The sequence below is a fragment of the Rhinichthys klamathensis genome, unplaced genomic scaffold, assembly GCF_029890125.1.
Source record: "Rhinichthys klamathensis goyatoka isolate OS25496 unplaced genomic scaffold, OSU_Roscu_1.1 h1tg000391l_1, whole genome shotgun sequence".
NCBI lineage: Eukaryota > Metazoa > Chordata > Actinopteri > Cypriniformes > Leuciscidae > Rhinichthys > Rhinichthys klamathensis.
In genome coordinates this window covers 349,769-370,365 of record NW_026606894.1, presented here as the reverse complement: position 1 = coordinate 370,365, position 20,597 = coordinate 349,769, and the positions used below count along the sequence as shown (strand labels likewise).

Genomic DNA, 20,597 nt, shown 5'->3' with positions numbered 1-20,597 from the left:
CATACACAAGTGTGTCAAGTTTGGTGAAGATATCTCATTTACTTCTTGAGCTATAGACGTTTAAGTAAAATAGGCTCCTCCCACAACGTTCATTTTGCGCCCCCTAGCAACCGGAAATCGAAATTTCAACTTTTTTTTGATAATTATTGATATTCAGACTCCAGAGAACATTTATGCACTGGTTTGGTTCCAATCGGGCGAAAAACCAGGGACTAGTTCGCAAAAGTAGGTTTTGGACAAAACCGGAAATAGCGGAAAAATTTGCATACCGGAAATGAAATCGGATATACGTTTTTTAAGTCAAGAGGCTGCTCCCTCTGGCTATATTTTTCTTATATCCTATTCTGTAAAAAAGGAAGTTATGCAGCCATGTTTGTTTGTAAATCTTGATATTCAATAAAAAAAGAAAAAAAAAAAAAAAAAAAAAAATTTTAAGTCAAGAGTCCAGCTTTCCAATGATATACGACACTTGAGTCTACGACATAGGGTCTAGGAGTTATGATCACTTTCGCGTTTTTGTTGCTATAGCGCCACCTATGGGCCAATCGGGCTCATACTCTCTCAACCTCTCCTCGATTTCTGTGCTACCTTAATCCCAAATATCAAGTCTCTAGCTCTTACGGTTTGGTCTGCACGATGCGTTTTAGGGCGGAATAATAATAATAATAAAAATCAGCACAAATACAATAGGTTTTCAGCACTTCGTGCTTGAACACCTAATAATAATAATAAAAATCCTTACAATTACAATAGGGTTTCAGCACTTCGTGCTTGAACCCCTAATAATAAATGTTGCACATCAGTCTCTTTACGTTATGTAGTCAATGACTTTTATTTTGAAATACATACAGCGCCTTTCCACTTCCGCAAGTACTTTGCAACATCCGCTCTTTCGCTGTTTCCTTACAACGGTTACTACAATGAAATAGCTTTTATCATGAAGAAATCATAAATACCTACTTAAATATCCAAAACAATATGAATTGGTTGCCTTGAAAACGATGATAATGGCGAGGATTGGAGAAATTATTCATCTTAACGTCGGGGGAAAAAGGTTTGTGTATTGAAGCAACTGTATATCCTGCTCGAAACAAGACACATACTTATTAACACACTTAAGAACTGTTAGAAACTTGTAGTCTTCATAACAGCTAGTGTGTGTTGTAGTATTATCCCGCTTACTGTAACAGTAATGAACATCTGCATACCTATAGAAGCAGCAGAAAGGCCTGACCTGTGACCCTGAAACCGCTTTTTCTTTTTCTCATTCTGTCTGGACATAAACGCAGGTTCAGCACCTCCAGACAGACTCTGACATGGGTCCCGGACTCCTTTTTCTCAAGGTTTGTGTGTCAGATCAAGCTAAAACAGATCAAATCATTCCTTCTTCTATGAATACTAATCATGCAAGGGCTTTTATAACGTAATAAGGTTTTAGAATAATAACAACTGACCACACTGATTTATTATCTGTGTCATAGGTCTTATTAGGACAATCAAAAATTGATAATATGACAGCTTTTTTTTCTCAATAGCTGCGTACATAATAACTAAGTATTGTTTTTTTCTGTCTAGTTTATTAAGTGGACGGATATCAACACTTAAAGATGAGACTGGAGCGGTAAGGTTTACTTAATAATAAATGTTGCAGATCAGTCTGTCTTTACAAAGAGTCTACTCTTAGAGCCATTTAAATGTTCACAATGTAAAATTTGTGTTTTCAGATTTTCATAGACAGAGATCCATCTCTGTTTGCGCCCATTCTCAACTTCCTGCGCACTAAAGAGCTTCACCCCCGGTAAAACACACAGTCTGTATTTTTTTATAAATGTGTCAGATAGTCTGTTAACTGCGATATGGATTATTTAACACTGTGAAATGGAGTCTCTTATTATAGAAACTGTTTTTATGGCAGGTCAATAGAAGTTCACTTATTAATGCACGAGGCAGAGTTCTATGGGATCACGCCGCTGGGTAAGATCAGGCTGCGCTGCCATTATTCTCATGGTTTTATCCCACATATATATATGTTTATTAAAGAAATGAAGGTTTAGTGTGTGTTTTCCTCCTCAGTGAGAAAGCTGCAGTTGTGTGATGAGTTGGATCGCTCCTCCTGTGGGAACGTGTTGTTTAATGGATACTTGCCGCCTCCAGGTACAGAAAACACCAACTCTGACAACGTATAACAGGACAGCATCTTTCAGTCATGAAGACGTGTGTGTGTGTGTTCCAGTGTACCCAGTGAAGCGCAGGAACAGGCACAGCGTGGCAGGACCCCAGTTCATGGGTGGCCGTTCGGGGCCCGTGGAAAGAGCCCCTGTGAGGAGGAGTAACACAATGCCACCCAACCTGGGCAACGCTGGCATACTGGGCAAAGCCGTCATTGAGGAGCGGGTGCCAGGTGTTCTATTCTACTTACACTTTCTCCTCTTCTCTGTTCGATTCTGTTCCACATAATGTTATATTCCATTCTGCTGTTCTATTCTGTTCTAATATATTTACTTTTATCTATTCTATTTTCTATTCTACTGATTAACCCTCTGGGGACGGATTGGGCGGTACCGCCCAAAATGCCATACTTTTACAAATGTGTAAATATCTTAAAAACTATTAATGATAGAGAGGTGCGGTCTTTTTTACCGTCTTCCTTAGATTCCGCTGAAAACAGTGATAACTTACCCGGCTTGTAAATATACACACTTCCTTGTTGCGCAATACCACAATGTAAAAGGCCAATGAAATCGTTGTTGTTTGGCAGATTCCGCAAGCAACAACCAATGGAAAAATTGCAGATGGAGAAATATTTTTCTTACCCAATCAGAGGAAGGTTACCATGACGTATCTAGCAAATCAGAGTACTCTGTAGCCTTGCAAGGGGTGGTACTATATAGTTAGGGATATGACGCAAACAGCGTTGAATGGAGAGAAGGAGAGAGAGCGAACGGAGGCTTACGGAGCGGATTATCAGAGAAATATGAGAGAGAGACAGAACAATTATAATATATATATATATATATATACATACAATTATAGCAGTATTTATTGTTTTAGCACTTTTATGATGGCAAGCAGTAAACGATTTACGGTAGAACAAGCTCTGGAACAATTACTGGAGAGTGACGAGGAGAAAGCATTGCTTAGAAAATTCTAAGCATTCCTAAGAAAAACACCTGGGACTATTTGTAAATAAAGTTGCATTTTTCATTGTTCTTTACACATTTTATTTAACAATTACACATGTCTGTCAAGCAAAGGCTTTGACAAATATATTTTTTGTTAAAAAACTGTTCACTATTGTTGTATGATGTGTGATTTTCAGAAATAAATGACAAAAATCGAATTTCCATTTTGGAAATTCTCTAGTTTATTGTACATTTTTCACTCATACGTCCTTTATAAACACATTACATGCATGCTTATGTTAGCTTAGGGTCTTCTGAATCCATGTATACCAAACACATAGTGTTCCATCTCCATTACATATGGTTTATAAGCCCAAATGTAAAAATAGAGAAAACGGACCAAAAAGGGCTTAGTCCCCAGAGGGTTAACTTTGGCCTACTCAGCTCTATTTTGTTATTTCTTTTCCTACTCTGATTTACTCTATTCTGTAGTTTATTCTATTTTATTTTACTTTAAATTCTTTATTTTTTCTAAAAAAAAAAATCTATTTTGCTCGATTCTACTCATTTCTACTCTATCATTCTATTTTACTCTATTACTCAGGTTAACTCTACTCACTTTCATTCTATCCTACTAATTTCTATGCATGGTTTATGCTGTTCTGTTTTATTCTATTTCACTTCGACCTGGCTATTCTTCTTTTAGTCTGTTTTTCAGCTCTTCTACTCTGATTTGCTCTATTCTATTTGATTTTGTTCTTCTCTGATCAGTTTTGTAACATTATACTCAGTTCTTCTCATTTTTACGCTGGTTTAGTTGAATCTACTGGTTTATTCTATTCTGTGCTATTTCATTCTGCTAATTTCTACTCTGATTTGCTTTATTCTATTTTATTCTACTCATTTCTGTTTTACTTGACACATTTCTACTCTTCAGTCCTACATCTCTGGTTTTACTCAGTTCTGCTCTAATCAGTTCTATTCCATTATACTATGGTTTATTTTATTCTGTTTTATTCTACTGGTTGGTTCTATTTTACTTTCCAAATTTCTACTCTGATTTGTTCTATTCTACAGGTAAAACTCGAAAAATTAGAATATCGTGCAAAAGTTCATGTATTTCAGTAATTCAAATTAAAAAGTGAAACTAAAATATTTAGTATATATATGCATGATTATACTTTTCAGAGGGCCGACATTTCTAAAATTGATTTCATGTAATATTCTACTTTTCTGCGATTTTGATTTTGGGGTTTTCATAAGCTGTAAGCCATAATCATCAATATTATAACCTTTGCACGATATTCTAATTTTTCGAGTTTCACCTGTATTTTATTGTATTCAGTTCTGTTTTATTTGACTAATTTCTACTCAGTAAGTCATACTTATCTTCTCAGCTCTGGTTTATTCTATTCTGTGCTATTTCATTCTCCTAATTTCTACTCTGATTGGCTTTATTCTATTTTATTCTACTCATTTCTGTTTTACTTGACACATTTCTACTCTTCAGTCCTACATCTCTGGTTGTACTCAGTTCTGCTCTAATCAGTTCTATTCCATTATACTATGGTTTATTTTATTCTGTTTTATTCTACTGGTTGGTTCTATTTTACTTTCCAAATTTCTACTCTGATTTGTTCTATTCTACAGGTAAAACTCGAAAAATTAGAATATCGTGCAAAAGTTCATGTATTTCAGTAATTCAAATTAAAAAGTGAAACTAAAATATTTAGTATATATATGCATGATTATACTTTTCAGAGGGCCGACATTTCTAAAATTGATTTCATGTAATATTCTAATTTTCTGCGATTTTGAGTTTGGGGTTTTCATAAGCTGTAAGCCATAATCATCAATATTATAACCTTTGCACGATATTCTAATTTTTCGAGTTTCACCTGTATTTTATTGTATTCAGTTCTGTTTTATTTGACTAATTTCTACTCAGTAAGTCATACTTATCTTCTCAGCTCTGGTTTATTCTATTCTGTGCTATTTCATTCTCCTAATTTCTACTCTGATTTGCTTTATTCTATTTTATTCTACTCATTTCTGTTTTACTTGACACATTTCTACTCTTCAGTCCTACATCTCTGGTTGTACTCAGTTCTGCTCTAATCAGTTCTATTCCATTATACTATGGTTTATTTTATTCTGTTTTATTCTACTGGTTGGTTCTATTTTACTTTCCAAATTTCTACTCTGATTTGTTCTATTCTACAGGTGAAACTCGAAAAATTAGAATATCGTGCAAAAGTTCATGTATTTCAGTAATTCAAATTAAAAGGTGAAACTAAAATATTTCTTATATATATCCATGATTATACTTTTCAGAGGGCCGACATTTCTGTATTTAAAATCCTTTTTTTTAAATTGATTTCATATAATATTCTAATTTTCTGAGATTTTGAATTTGAGGGTTTTCATAAGCTGTAAGACATAATCATCAATATTATAACCTTTGCACGATATTTAAATTTTTCGAGTTTCACCTGTATTTTATTGTATTCAGTTCTGTTTTATTTGACTAATTTCTACTCAATTAGTCATACTTATCTTCTCAGCTCTATTTTACTCAAATAATGTTTATCCTACTTTACTCATTTGCACTCTGATTTGTTGCATTCTGTTTTTTTTTTTCAATTCTATGGTTTAATCCATTATATTTGACTCATTTACTGATTTAAGGTGTACATACACCCTTAGTTCATGCCAGTTTAAAATGCTAATTTCTAATCATTTCTCTCCTGGTGTGCTCTGTGTTGTGTAGGTCCGGTCTCTGATCCAGGCATGGTCAGAATCATATGTGGTCATCATAACTGGATTGCTGTGGGCTATGCCCAGTTTGTGGTCTGTTACAGGTAGGGTTTCTATGTGAACGACACGTCACCAATAGAAATGATTTGGATGCACATACGGGCCGCTTTACAACACGCATCACTCATGCTCAGGGTGAAAGAGTCCACTGGATGGCAGCAGGTCTTCACCAGCCCTCGGCTCGACTGGGTGATTGACAGGGTGGCTCTGAATGCCAAGGTCATGGGCGGCTCACTGGGAGACAACGATAAGATGGTTGCGGTGGCATCGGGCACTGAAATCATCCTGTGGGCGATCTGCCCTGATGGCAATGGCAATGAAATTGGTACGGTCTCATTTCATAAAATGCATTTTTTTTGCTAATATTTGGAAAGCTCCTGATCTGTGTGTGTTTGTTCTGATCCACAGGTGTGTTCAGTTTGAATGTGCCGGTCGAGGCTTTGTTCTTCGTGGGAAACCAGCTCATTGCCACCAGTCACACGGGTAAAGTGGGGGTTTGGAACGCCGTCACCAAACACTGGCAGGTACGCCGAGCTCCGGGACGGTTCGGGGTTAATTTGATGTGATTAGACATTTGAAATGAAACACTTACACTGAGGGAAGTGCTCGATTCCTGATGTCTTCACCTCTCTGTGCAGAACCAGGATGTTGTTCCCATCAACAGTTGTGACACAGCCGGATCTTTCCTCATTTTGGGATGTAATAATGGATCTATTTACTATATAGGTAAAGTGACCATCAAACCGGAATAATCTATTGTTTAATGTTTGTCAAGTTTTGATGCATAAAAAAGCGCTAACAGAGTAAAAGACAAATAATACAACAAACTATATAAAACAAAACAATATTAAACAAGACCACACCCTGATTAGCATCTGAGAGGTTCCTGTCCCGCCATTGACAGTGCGTCTATTCACCCAAAACTCTGATGCTTCAAAACAACCATAACGAAATTGTAAAATAAATCCATATGAATTATGACTGTTTAATCCAAGCCTTCATCATCTTTCAGATGTCCAGAAGTTTCCGTTGCGGATGAAGGATAATGATTTGTTGGTGACTGAGCTGTATCGAGATCCCACTGAAGATGCTATCACTGCTCTGAGTGTCTACCTGACGCCCAAAACAAGTAACACACACACACACACACCAGCCTCGGATATGCTCTCACACATCAGCCTCAGATATCCTCACATACACACACACACACACACACACCAGCCTCGGATATGCTCACACACACACACACACACTAGCCTTAGATATGCTCTCACACATCAGCCTCAGATATCCTCACACACACAAGCCTCAGATATCCTCACACACACACACACACACACACACACACACACACACACACACACACACACACACACACACACACACACACACACACACACACACACACACCTGCCTCAGATATTATAAGTGTGTGCTGCAGTTTTGTCGTCTGCCGCTTTAAATGCTCGAGCTCTTTAAAGCAAGATGGATTCTGATTGGCTGTCAATGTTTATGGGGAAAAAATAATTCTGAAAGGGATTGTTTCTCTGTGCCATTATCGTTATAGTTGTGGCGTGGACTCTGCTATTCTGTTAAATTTAGAACGATTCGTAGAACTATCTTTATCATTGTAGTTAAGTGTACTTCAGTGATTTCATTAATATTATATTATCTGCTAGTTTTTAGATTTGAAGCATAAGTGCACATTTAAGCACACTTGTTTTCCTCTGGGCTGTTTCATGTATGTGATGATGATGAATGTTTGCTCAGGTGACAGTGGGAACTGGATCGAGATCGCGTACGGCACCAGTTCAGGCTCAGTGCGTGTCATAGTTCAGCATCCAGAGACGGTGGGATCCGGTCCACAACTCTTCCAGACCTTCTCTGTTCACCGCAGTCCTGTGACCAAGATCATGCTGTCTGAGAAACACCTCATCTCTGGTGAGGAGGCCGTGTCTCGTATGCACTCGAGCTCGTTTATGTGTGACCCTGGTCCACACAACCAGTCACGAGTCGCACGGGTGTATTTGTGGCAATAGCCAACCATTTTGGGTGGTTGCTAGGGTGTTCTGGGTGGTTGTTAGGCAGTTGCTAGGGTGTTTTGGGTGGTTGCTATGGTGTTGCTAGGCGGTTGCTAGGGTATTCTCAGTGGTTGCTATGGTGTTGCTAGGCGGTTACACACTAACTCGCTCACTAACTCACACACACACACACACACACACACATACACACTAACTCGCTCACACACTCACTTACACACTCAGAGTTTATATGAGTTTAGAGTTTATAAGTTTAAATGAAGTGAATTTAGTAATTTGAATTAAACTCTAAACTCATGTCTACAATACATTGTATGGGTCAAAATTATCGATTTTTCTTTTAATGCCAAAAATCATTAGGATATTAAGTAAAGATCATGTTCCATAAAGATATTTTGTAAATTTAAATATTAAAAATATATTTTTGTCAGTGGATGCCGCAAAATCGTGAACATAAATGGACAACTTTAAAGGCAATTTTCTCAATGTTTTTTTTTTATTTTATTGCACCCTCAGATTCCAGATTTCCAAATATTGTCCTATCCTAACAAACCATACATCAATGGAAAGCTTAATTATTCATATTTCAGATGATGTATAAATCTAAATTGTCTATCTAAATAATTGACCCATGAGACTGGTTTTGTGGTCCAGGGTCACATATGCAGAATACAGTGGGGATAAGAAGTGTAAAATAAAGTAATAAGCCACAACATATAAAAATGAATATTTTTATGGAGTAACCGTTTTATATAAATGAATTTAGTAAGTGTAGAACAGCTGAGGGCCGTTGTTAGACGCGGAGCGGAACGACTAAAACCCCCTTAGCTGTTCTACACTCACTGAAAAACACGGCTTCAAGGGGCTTATATAAAACGGTTTCTCCATAAAAATATTAATTTTAATATTTATTTTATTCATACATTAAACACCAGCAACAAAAAATATAACGTTATAACACATTTATTCCTCCGCCAAGCAATGTAGTTCCAGAGAGGTTGCCAAGCAACACAAGCAGCAACAAAGCATCACAAACGACAGTCGCGCAGTAACACTGATGTAATGCGCTCACAGGTGTGTGTGTGTGTGTGTGTAACACTGATGTAATGCGCTCACAGGTGTGTGTGTGTGTGTGTGTAACACTGATGTAATGCGCTCACAGGTGTGTGTGTGTGTGTGTAACACTGATGTAATGCGCTCACAGGTGTGTGTGTGTGTGTGTGTAACACTGATGTAATGCGCTCACAGGTGTGTGTGTGTGTGTGTGTAACACTGATGTAATGCGCTCACAGGTGTGTGTGTGTGTGTGTGTAACTGATGTAATGCGCTCACAGGTGTGTGTGTGTGTGTGTAACACTGATGTAATGCGCTCACAGGTATGTGTGTGTGTGTGTGTGTGTGTGTAACACTGATGTAATGCGCTCACAGGTGTGTGTGTGTGTGTGTAACACTGATGTAATGCGCTCACAGGTGTGTGTGTGTGTGTGTGTAACACTGATGTAATGCGCTCACAGGTGTGTGTGTGTGTGTAACACTGATGTAATGCGCTCACAGGTGTGTGTGTGTGTGTGTGTAACACTGATGTAATGCGCTCACAGGTGTGTGTGTGTGTGTGTGTAACTGATGTAATGCGCTCACAGGTGTGTGTGTGTGTGTGTAACACTGATGTAATGCGCTCACAGGTATGTGTGTGTGTGTGTGTGTGTAACACTGATGTAATGCGCTCACAGGTGTGTGTGTGTGTGTAACACTGATGTAATGCGCTCACAGGTGTGTGTGTGTGTGTGTGTGTAACACTGATGTAATGCGCTCACAGGTGTGTGTGTGTGTGTGTGTAACACTGATGTAATGCGCTCACAGGTGTGTGTGTGTGTGTGTGTGTAACACTGATGTAATGCGCTCACAGGTGTGTGTGTGTGTAACACTGATGTAATGCGCTCACAGGTGTGTGTGTGTGTGTGTGTAACACTGATGTAATGCGCTCACAGGTGTGTGTGTGTGTGTGTGTGTGTGTGTGTATCACTGATGTAATGCGCTCACAGGTGTGTGTGTGTGTGTGTGTAACACTGATGTAATGCGCTCACAGGTGTGTGTGTGTGTGTGTGTGTGTGTGTAACACTGATGTAATGCGTTCACAGGTGTGCGTGTGTGTGTGTAACACTAATGTAATGCGGTCACGTGTGTGTGTGTGTTGAGTAATTTACAATGGCTTTTGAACGCGGCTCAACCATAGACTGTAAAAAAAGATGGACGATGCCCTTTTCGCTCTCTTCCATTGGTCAGAACTGAAGCCGCCAGTGTCCCGATATGGTGCTGACATCTTGTACTTGAGTCTGCGCAGTAAGTTAGCGATCTCGGGACCAGACCCGCGCAGTCGTGAGCAGGAAGTAAAGCCGCGAAATCAAGGCCCCGCCCTCACTCTCGCTGAATCAATCGCAAGCACACGCTCCCGCATTTTTATTTTATAAATTATAGAAGTTTAGATATTAAATTTAAAGCTCCAATCTCCTCAGTCCTTCGAAGATCCCGAAAAAAAGTCTGTTGGTGCTTCAGTGACTACTTTGCTCAGAGAACCTGTCAATCACAGCTGTCAATCATGACGTCACACCACCACCGCATTAAATAACTAACTAAAAACAAACTTATTTTAAAAACAAACACTTGAAATTACATCAGCGTGATAATAACTACAGTAAATTACAGAAACCATATTTGGAAAAACGATATTTGAAGTGTAATTGAATTGTTTAGTTGGTCTCACCGGTTTATGACCTATACTAGGACCGGCCACCGGGGGGGGGCGATCAAGACGCTTGGGCTGCACTTTTCAGGGCTTGTGCGGCACGCTTGGGCTCAACCAATCAGAATCAAGGACCTGAACTATCCGTTTTATAATCGCTAGCAGAGAGAATTGGCACTGTCTGGTTACTTCCGGGTTCTGGACTGGCTGCAGTAACACGTCTCTGTCCATGCGGGGGCGCTCGCGGGCGAGTGCAGAATGAATGGGAGTCTATGGGGTTTCACCCCCAGAAATCCACTTTTCTCAGGATGTAATTTTTTGTCAAGTAATTTGAAAGTTGCATTCAAAAGGGAGGGCTAAGATAATACACTCAGCTGAAAATTGCATTTTTAAGTTCACTTATCTGTTCTAAAAATCCGTTCAAAAATGTGATGACGTCACATAATAGCAGAATGCTAGCGTGTTCCGGCCAACAACGGCCCAACCTGTAAGAAATCAAAAGGACATAAGTACTCGTTCATTCGACTTTTGGCCTATAATTAGGGCTGGGCGCTGACAAACAGGAGAAACACTGCGCGCAACAATACAGTCAGAATCTGAATTGATACTGAATCCATTTAGGCTACCATGGACTTACTGTAACGTAAGCTTAGTAACGTTAATATTAACTGCACCATGAAATGTGGGATATACATATTGAATTGTATAATATTATTAATGTAGACAACGTATTAAATGACTAATGGAATATAATTACAGTATTTAATAATGTATTTAACTGTTAGGCTACTGTTTTTCATACAAATACCATAGAAACCATAGTTACATTTTGCCATGATAGTGAGGTGCTAAGTTATAGGCTGTGCCTGGCTTTATCTGTGGTTATCATGATCTAAATGCATGATACTGGATGACAAATGGTTAATTTTAATAAAACTCAAACAGTCAGAATATTACATTTTACCAAATAAAAATGTGGTCCTTAAAAAAAAAAAAAAAAAAAAAAAACAGATGTTACTGTTTTTTTTAATGAACATAAATTTAACATAGCAGTATTAGCTTGAGTTAGGATGTAGATTTACTGTCAACTCACTGTCAAATATGCATTTCGAGACAAAACATGTCATTTGAATATTGCAGCCTGCACTGCAAACTGTGCTGAAGAAATATTTTTCTATTCAGATATTTATTTTGTTAAAGGAAAAATGACAAATGTTTGAATGTTCTACCTCAGATTTTTAAAACCACAACGTTCTGGTTTATACAACTTTCACTTAGGAGCAAAAATCTGCCTTTAAACTTGAAAGAAATAAAGATTTGACATTTATCGTGATAATTATCGATATCGACTGATATAAAAAAAATTATCGTGATAATTTTTTTTGGCCATATCGCCCAGCCCTACCTATAATCTATATTGAACTTGAGGAATCAACAATAAAATCTATGTTGATTCAACGACAAGCAGGAGAAAGAGACACATTAACCGTTTAACTCCATAGACTCCCATTCATTCTGCACTCGCCCGCGATCACCTCCAGTGGAGCTCTAATGGAACTGCAACCGAGATGATACACAATGGGGCTAATAGGAAGTGCCAAGGCGGGCTCTGTCACTAGTAGAAATATATCTTCCTCCTCCTTGCAGTGTGTGCAGACAACAATCACGTCCGTACCTGGACGGTGACGCGCTTCCGAGGCATGATCTCCACCCAGCCCGGCTCCACTCCTCTCACCTCCTTTAAGATCCTCTCATTGGACGACATCGACGGTCATGGAGGCTGTGCTGCCGGCACCGAAATCGGTAAGAGGGAACGATCATTCTCAAAAATGACCCGCCTCACCCCTTTAGGACCAACAGTGTGGGAAATGTAAGATCTTTCAGTAGAAGTTTCTTATGCTCACCAAGGCTGGATTTATTTGATTATTTTTATAATTTAGAACAACTGTTTTATATTGTGATATATCGTGAACTGTAATTTATTCCTGTGATCAAAGCTGTATTTCCAGCATCATTACTCCAGTCTTCAGTGTCACATGATCCTTCAGAAATCACTCTAATACGATGATTTGCTGCTGAGTTATCAGTTATGATCAGTACTCAATTATTAATAATGTTTCTTATTATAATCAATGGTGCAAATAGTTTTTGCTGCTTAATATTTTTGTGGAAACTGCATTATTTTTGTTTAATATATAATAGAAAGTTGCATGAACGGCATTTATTTAATAACACAAAATAAATCTTTATCTATTTAATGTGTCCCTGCTGAATTAAAGTGTTAATTTCCTATACAGAAACACATTATATCAAACTTTTTAAATTGTACAGTTTATACAAATGAAGCAGCAACTGATTTCAATGATATTCATATTTCTTGAGCTGCAAATCATCATATTAGAGTGATTTCTGAAGGTAATGATGCTGGAAATTCAGCTTTGATTACAGGAATAAATACAATTTTATGATATATTAAAATAAATAATATAAAACAAATTCCCACTATTACTGATTTCTCTATTTTTGATCAAATAAAGGCAGTCTTGGGTGAGCAGAAGACACTTTCAAAGACGTATTATTATTCCAAAATTTTGACCGGTAGTGTATATTTATTTATTGTACTGGTCCATGGGTCAGACGTGTTGCTGCCGCTTGTTTGTGCAGGGCCATACGGGGAGCGTGACGAGCAGCAGGTGTTTATCCAGCGCGTGGTTCCTGACACGGATAAACTCTACGTAAGGCTCTCCTCCAATGGGAAGAGGTCAGTTTAATATAGCCACCATCAAACTGTTGTCTGCATGTTACACAAACTACATTTCCAACTAGGGCTGTCACTTTTGTGGAAAAAATTGCTGTTCGATTTTTGAGACATAATTGTTCATTGAATCGATTGTAAAATCTATTTTCCATGTCTAAAGACGTTTCCATTTTCAACACCAAATACAGGCAAATCCACGGACACCTAACAGGCATTAGGACGAACGTAAAGAGGCGCTTGAGACGCACACAAGTCAGCAATATTCCTGATGATTTATTGGCGTGACGTTTCGTGCACAATGACAAACAGGAGCACAACATTCAGAGATTGAGATTAATATTGGATGATTATAGTATCAAAATGATTAACACGTGCAAGCACACTTATCAATGAACTTGATACATGTTGCAGAAATGTTTTATCCATGCCTTTCAACTTGCGTGTGCAAAATTCAAAATTGAATGAATGTGTAGCAAATAGAGAGATTTTTGTGAATACAAATGTTTTCTTTTGTATTAGTGAATCATAATTTGTGCATGCAACACAGAAGATGTGCATGTGTGGATCAGGTGACGCGCGTGCATTCATTGACGTCTTTGACATCTCATTTGATTCATTTGGATTTTGAGACTTTCTTTTCGCTGTTTTTAAGCATTTCACAACCCACACACAAACAACTACAAATGAATAGGCCTGGTGCTAATTATTAATGTGTGCACAACTACCCATTTATTTGACAAATTCACAAATGTGCGTCGCTACATTTAAACTAATACAATACAACTTGTGTGTGCAAAATCCAGCATTTTGTACAAATAGAGACAAAGTTGTTAATACAAAACCTCAATTTTGTATTAATGTAGGCCAGAATTTGTGCATGCAACAAGTAAGATGTGCATTTGTGGATGAGGTGACACACGTGCATTCATTAGCTATGTTTCCATCCACACGTTTTTATCCGCATTAAGTGATATCGAATGAAAAATGCCTTATGGAAACAGTAAAATTCGATTGAAGTTCATGAAAATCGACTCAAATGAAATACGATCGGTCTCATCGGATTTTATCTTGATGGATATACGGCTTATGCGATAATCGCGGATGGAAACGTTATTATGGTGCGATCCATTTTGCCTAGTAAAACTTTGTTCGCAAATGTTGGCTTGAATGTTGTGCAATTCGGTGAGAAAATGAATGGAAAAACCTTAACATGTCTCAAATCAATTCGATATACCAATTTGATCGCAAAACAGCATGTGACGTCATTACGCACAGGTTTTTATCCGCTTTAAAGCCGTTTGATGGAAACACACTTTCACCAGCTTTATTCGCATGAGGTTTTTTACCGAACTTCAGATAATTCGATTGACAAGTGGATGGAAACATGGCTATTGACTCGTTTCTGAGATTAACACCTTCTGACCCGCCAAATGCGGGTACAAATAAACTTTGGCGGGAAACGCTGTCAAATCACGAGCCAATCTGTGTTTCTATGTTTATTCTCTTTGCTGGGGAAGTTCGTGTAAGCCAAATCTGCGTGGATTTAGCGCAAATACACAACTCGTGAGTCCTCATGACATATTAAATACAGCGTATAGCAGAATCTGCGCATTTCTGGCTTACTTGAACACACACGTCACTACACGACAGATAACGGCACGCTTGTTCACTTGCATTGAAGTAATAGCGAATTTTAAAAAGCATTTGGTTAACAGAAAAGACAGCATCCTACATGTTCTGTGTGCTGTGTTGATCTGTCCACCTAAAACACATTTTTGGTAAAAAAAAACAAAAGGCTTTTAAAATCAATTCCCTATTTTCGTTTTCGAAACTTGTGTTGGTTGGTCCGATCTAATGTGCAATCGATTTTCGAACGTAAAGTGACAGCCCTATTTCCAACAGTAAAGCTTGAAAACATGCGTGGACAACATATTGAGCAACACTTGTGGGAGGTGGTAACAGTGTTGCCAACTGTTTTCAAAGGAAAGTAGCTAAGGCCTTCCCTAAAAGTCGCTAGATGACGTCATACGTCAATTAGCATATTAATGACGTCATCGCGTCGTACTTGCGTTCTGTCAGCCTAGTGCGTTTTCTCTCTAAATTAATGCTCTATTCAATATAATATAGCCGAATGTCAAATAAAGATGTTCTCATTTCCTATTTTTTTGTTGTCAGACAATTGAACGAGTAGCTATAATATAGTGAATGATTACATTTTTTATAGGCCTATGTGGAACATTATCTGAATTGAGAGAGTTAGGGAACCGGATGAACTAAGCTCTGTGATAGTGTTACAAGTAATAAGCACAAGAAAATAAATAAAATTAAAATGGTCAAACTAAATTCTTTAAATATAAAACAAAAGAAAAGCAGATAAGTGATAAGTCCGTGGAAAAACACTGCTCATTCGCGTCTGTCAGCGGCCGTGCGCTCCTCTCAGCCATTCACTGAACAGGGGAGACGCAGCTAGAGAGAGTGACGACAGGGAGAAAGCAAGACCTCGCGCTCGCAGGACAGAACTGGCAACATTCGGAGGTTACTGAGGTTTGCCCAAAAAGTCGCTAAAATTGTCGCTTTTTTGAAAAAATGTCGCTAAACGGGTCTGAAAAGTCGCTAAAAATAGCGACAAAGGCGCTAAGTTGGCAACACTGGGTGGTAAACGTGATCTCTCTTTTGAAGGGTGTGTGAGGTGCGCTCAGTTGACGGGACGTCCATCACGGCGTTTGTGGTTCATGAGTGTGAGGGATCGAGTCGCATCGGCTCCAGGCCGCGCCGGTATCTCTTCAGCGGACACAGCAACGGCAGCATCCAGATGTGGGACCTCACCACGGCAATGGAGATCGCAGGGAAAGTGGACATCAAAGGTGAGCGTGGCAGCATTAGTGAATGTGAAATGCAGTGTGTGTGCTGTGTGATGATGTGTTTGTGGTTTTGTGTGTTCAAGCTCTGGGCGGTCCCACTGAAGAGGAGCTTCTGGAGCTTCTGGATCAGTGTGATCTGGCTCTGACCCGAACACCTGACATGAGTCCTGCGGCCTCTCTCACACACTCCTCTCGCAACTCTATGTGCAGGTACACACACACACACACACACACCTTCCTTTCTTCTGCCTCTGGTCCTATACCCTCAAACAACACACTTACCCGGATTCAGTAAAGCTCTTTTTAAATTTAAAATGCGCAAATGTTTTGTTTTATATATCAGTATTTTACATACTCCAAATGTAATAATAGACTGCAACGTATTTTTTATTTTTTTTCTCTCAACAATGCAATTTTGATTCGTTGCGAGCGACATATTTATTTAGATGTGACTTTTTGCTGGAATATAGGGTATATTATAAATCTGTGGGTCTTAAAAAGTCTTAATTTGTCCTTACACAAATTAAGGCCTTAAAAATGTCTTAAATAAGAGCAGAATGTCTTAAATTCATAAAGTCATGGCATTAAATGTTGCATACATTGCAAAAAAAAAAAAAGATCTTCCTCAGTATTTTTGTCCTGGTTTCCAATACAACTTTAAATCAAGATACTTTTTTAGATTTTTCTAGAAATAGATTTACTTGAGATGCGAATGTAAAATGTCTTGTCTTGTAGAATTGAACAAGAACAAATATCTGTCAGTGAGTTATAAAAAAAAGTCCCTTTGAATATTAAGAATTTTTCTGAGCAGAAATTTGTTCTTGTTTTAATCATAAACGTGCTTCATTTTGATCAATTTAGCAGAAAACAAGACTTCAAATTTTAAGCCATTTTGTACCTCCAGTAAATGTATATTGATTTAAGAATTGCACTGGTAAACATACTTTAGGTGTGGAAAATATTTTCAGAGAATATTCAGAGTAAAAGTGATTTCCATATTCTATTGGTTTACTTCTTTGTAAAATGAGTGAACAGTATATGTGTATATCTGTTGGAAGTTGTGTTTTCAAACTCTGAAGTGTTGCTACTACAGCTCAATGTGTTTCTCAGACAGAGAACATGTTGATGTAATTGAGTTGCCTTCAATTATTCCTTACATTTTCTTTACTTGGTCTTAAAAAGTCTTAAATGTACCTTCATAAAACCTGCGGAAATCCTGTGAATGTAATTTCTGCAATAACCAGACGGACTAGATAAACAGTCCCGCCACTAAAATGTCAGTTTAAACAATTTTATTTTACACACAGTGAAGTTCTAGTCAAGTCATCCTCATTTATATAGCGCTTTTAACAATGTAGATTGTTTCAAAGCAGCTTTACAGAGATAAACTTAATATAATTTAAGGTAACACAGATTGTTTTGGCTTTATAGCGGTTCTTGAATAATGTTATTTCCAGCTAAAGTTAGTTTTGATTGATTCGCTTCCGTCGAAATGATCATTTGTTATTAAATTAGGGGCCGCTAAGACGACACCGTTCTCTCTCGGGATAAACAAAGACACTAACGCTAGCGTAGATGCCATTCTTCTTATGATGTAACGAGTACATCAGGATTTAAGGGAAGTGTTCCCAGTTCCGGCTGACCTAATCTATGCAGCCTAACATTGAGTTATAAAAGTCGATAATGTATTATGTGTATGCTAGGTCAAAGAGATGTGTTTTTAGTAGTGTTGTCAAACGATGAAAATATTTAATCGCGATTAATCGCATTAATGTCATAGTTAACTCGCGATTAATCGCATTAATGTCATAGTTAACTCGTGATTAATCGCATTAATGTCATAGTTAACTCGCGATTAATCGCATTAATGTCATAGTTAACTCGCGATTAATCGCATTAATGTCATAGTTAACTCGCGATTAATCGCATTAATGTCATAGTTAACTCGTGATTAATCGCATTAATGTCATAGTTAACTCGCGATTAATCGCATTAATGTCATAGTTAACTCGCGATTAATCGCATTAATGTCATAGTTAACTCGCGATTAATCGCATTAATGTCATAGTTAACTCGTGATTAATCGCGTTAATGTCATAGTTAACTCGCGATTAATCGCATTAATGTCATAGTTAACTCGTGATTAATCGCATTAATGTCATAGTTAACTCGCGATTAATCGCATTAATGTCATAGTTAACTCGTGATTAATCGCATTAATGTCATAGTTAACTCGCGATTAATCGCATTAATGTCATAGTTAACTCGCGATTAATCGCATTAATGTCATAGTTAACTCGTGATTAATCGCATTAATGTCATAGTTAACTCGTGATTAATCGCACATTTTTATCTATTCTAAATGTCTCTTGATTTCTTTTTGTCCCATTATTTTTTCTCATTTTAATGCTGTTATCAACATGGAAAAGTTGATCGGCTTGCTTTGTGCAAATGTTTTTTATTGAAAACAACATTGACATATACTGTGTTCAATTTCACACTAACATTCTCACTTGGAGCAAATGATCTCTCACACAATGTAGCACTGTCCATCAATAAAAGGGTGAAAGAAATACTGACGAGGTCCTGATATTGACGAAGGGGCGGAGAATTCGCATCAGCTGTGTGTGTGTGTGTGCTTGGCCATCATCAAGTGGTGTTTCAGACTGGACGTGCTGCGATCGCGATGATGATAGCTCAGTTCACAACGACAAAACACACAGATCACTTTGGTCTCGTCAATGGAACCATTTGGCAACTTTTTAAAAGTGAACTTTCCATTCAGAATCTTATTGGCATCCATTTCGGCGTCTCGCGCTCATCACCCACTCAAAACGTAACGTTAACCAACTATTTGGCCGTCTCGCAAGCCCAAACAAGTGTGTGCGGCGTCGTGCCTGTTGTTTTGTTTCCGGTCTAGCTAGATCCGCTAGCGCTTTGGTCGACGAAGCAACAAAACGTCCTCGCGCGGCGCAAGCCATTGAAATGAATGGGTTTCATCGCGCAAGCCGCGTCATGTTGCAAAAGCATGTGAAAAAAACTACAAAGTTTGCTCGGCCAAAAAGGCCGTTAATCGCGCGATAAAAAAATTGACGCCGTTAAAATGGGTTTGCGTTAACGCCGTTAATAACGCGTTTAACTGACAGCCCTAGTGTTTAGTCTAGCTTTGAACTGACAGTGTGTCTGCTTCCCGGACAATGGTAGGAAGACTGTTCCAAGGTTTTGGTATTGAACTTGTATTCGTGTGTTTCCCCACAGTCTCCAGTCTCAGTTAAGTGAAAGCACTCGAGCTGGCGGTGGTTTCCGGGCCCCGATTCCTCTTTCTGGGAGTCTTCCTCGTCAGGTCCCTCTGGTTCCCTTCAGTAAAGCCCGCGAGCTGCCGGCCCACCTCGGCCTCAGCCAGTCCTCTCTGGCCAGCAGCGCCAGCAACAGCCCTCATCCGGGCCGGGACCGGGACGGCCTCGGCGCCATCCGGAGAGGCAGCTTCGTGGAGCGCTGTCAGGAACGAGCCAAGTGCTCGGAGGTGGGCGGCCTGGACCCGGGGAGGCGGAGCTTAGCGGTGTGTAGCGAGCTCGAGGCTCGACTTGGACTCAGAATGCCATCATCGTTCTCAGCCCTGCCAGCGCCATGTTTATCAACACCACCATCATCAATGACATCAGCATCAGCACCATCCATGAGAAGACCAGCTCCTGCGGCACCAAACGCTACTCCTTCACCCCTCAGTCCAGTCAGATCGCAAACGCCCACGTCTCCCAGACGACCTCTGACCTCTCCGACCAGCGAGAGCCCGTCCAATGAGAACGCACCTGGGCCGGAAAGCCCCGCCTCTCCTCCTTCCACCAGCCCTAAACCTCATATGAATGAAACCAGCTTCTGAGAGGGAATTCAGCACGAAATGTATCATATTTTACAAAATGTCAGTATCACAGGGTGCCTTATAATATTTTGAATGTGGAGTTATGAGATTGTGTATCGCATGTAAATATTCACATTCCACAACTTTTTATTTTAAGCACAAAAAAATATGGAAGTGATTTACACTTACTCCTGACACTTTTTGGTCATGTTAATGTGAAGGTAGGATTGTTTAATCATGTTGTACAAAAATGGACTAGCTTTTAAGCGGAGTTTTTTTCTTGCGCGATTATATACTTCCCAAGCGTAATATGCGAAGACAACTGAAAACCACTGAAATGTAGGAACACTGTGGCTCTGGAGCTCTCAAAACATTGGCCCGCTTCTTTGAGCATCAGCAAC

The 20,597-nt window shown here is 38.9% G+C and overlaps 1 protein-coding gene and 1 long non-coding RNA gene across 2 annotated transcripts; one reads left to right on the top strand and one right to left on the bottom strand.

Moving 5' to 3' along the window:
- Positions 1-864: 864 nt before the first annotated feature.
- Positions 865-20,283, top strand: shkbp1 (SH3KBP1 binding protein 1). The gene is made up of 18 exons (XM_056234236.1): positions 865-1,054; positions 1,290-1,343; positions 1,576-1,621; positions 1,725-1,798; positions 1,916-1,974; positions 2,074-2,154; positions 2,234-2,401; positions 5,893-5,983; positions 6,074-6,264; positions 6,348-6,463; positions 6,578-6,665; positions 6,952-7,068; positions 7,710-7,880; positions 12,366-12,521; positions 13,383-13,479; positions 16,156-16,340; positions 16,421-16,547; positions 19,596-20,283. The coding sequence occupies exons 1-18, from the start codon at positions 1,002-1,004 to the stop codon at positions 20,215-20,217; spliced, it is 2,496 nt and encodes an 831-aa protein (XP_056090211.1). The 5' UTR covers positions 865-1,001; the 3' UTR covers positions 20,218-20,283.
- Positions 11,024-12,274, bottom strand: LOC130070013 (uncharacterized). The gene is made up of 2 exons (XR_008803825.1): positions 12,124-12,274; positions 11,024-11,251 (listed from the first exon to the last, which is right to left on the bottom strand). It is a non-coding gene; the product is annotated as an uncharacterized LOC130070013 (long non-coding RNA).
- Positions 20,284-20,597: the final 314 nt, after the last annotated feature.

Bases quoted from the DNA above. Each gene is read 5' to 3' on its own strand.
- shkbp1 (XM_056234236.1), top strand. From the start codon at position 1,002: ATGATAATGGCGAGGATTGGAGAAATTATTCATCTTAACGTCGGGGGA. The intron at 1,622-1,724 runs GTAAGGTTTACT...TTGTGTTTTCAG, and splicing joins TTAAAGATGAGACTGGAGCG to ATTTTCATAGACAGAGATCC. The intron at 6,666-6,951 runs GTAAAGTGACCA...ATCATCTTTCAG, and splicing joins TGGATCTATTTACTATATAG to ATGTCCAGAAGTTTCCGTTG.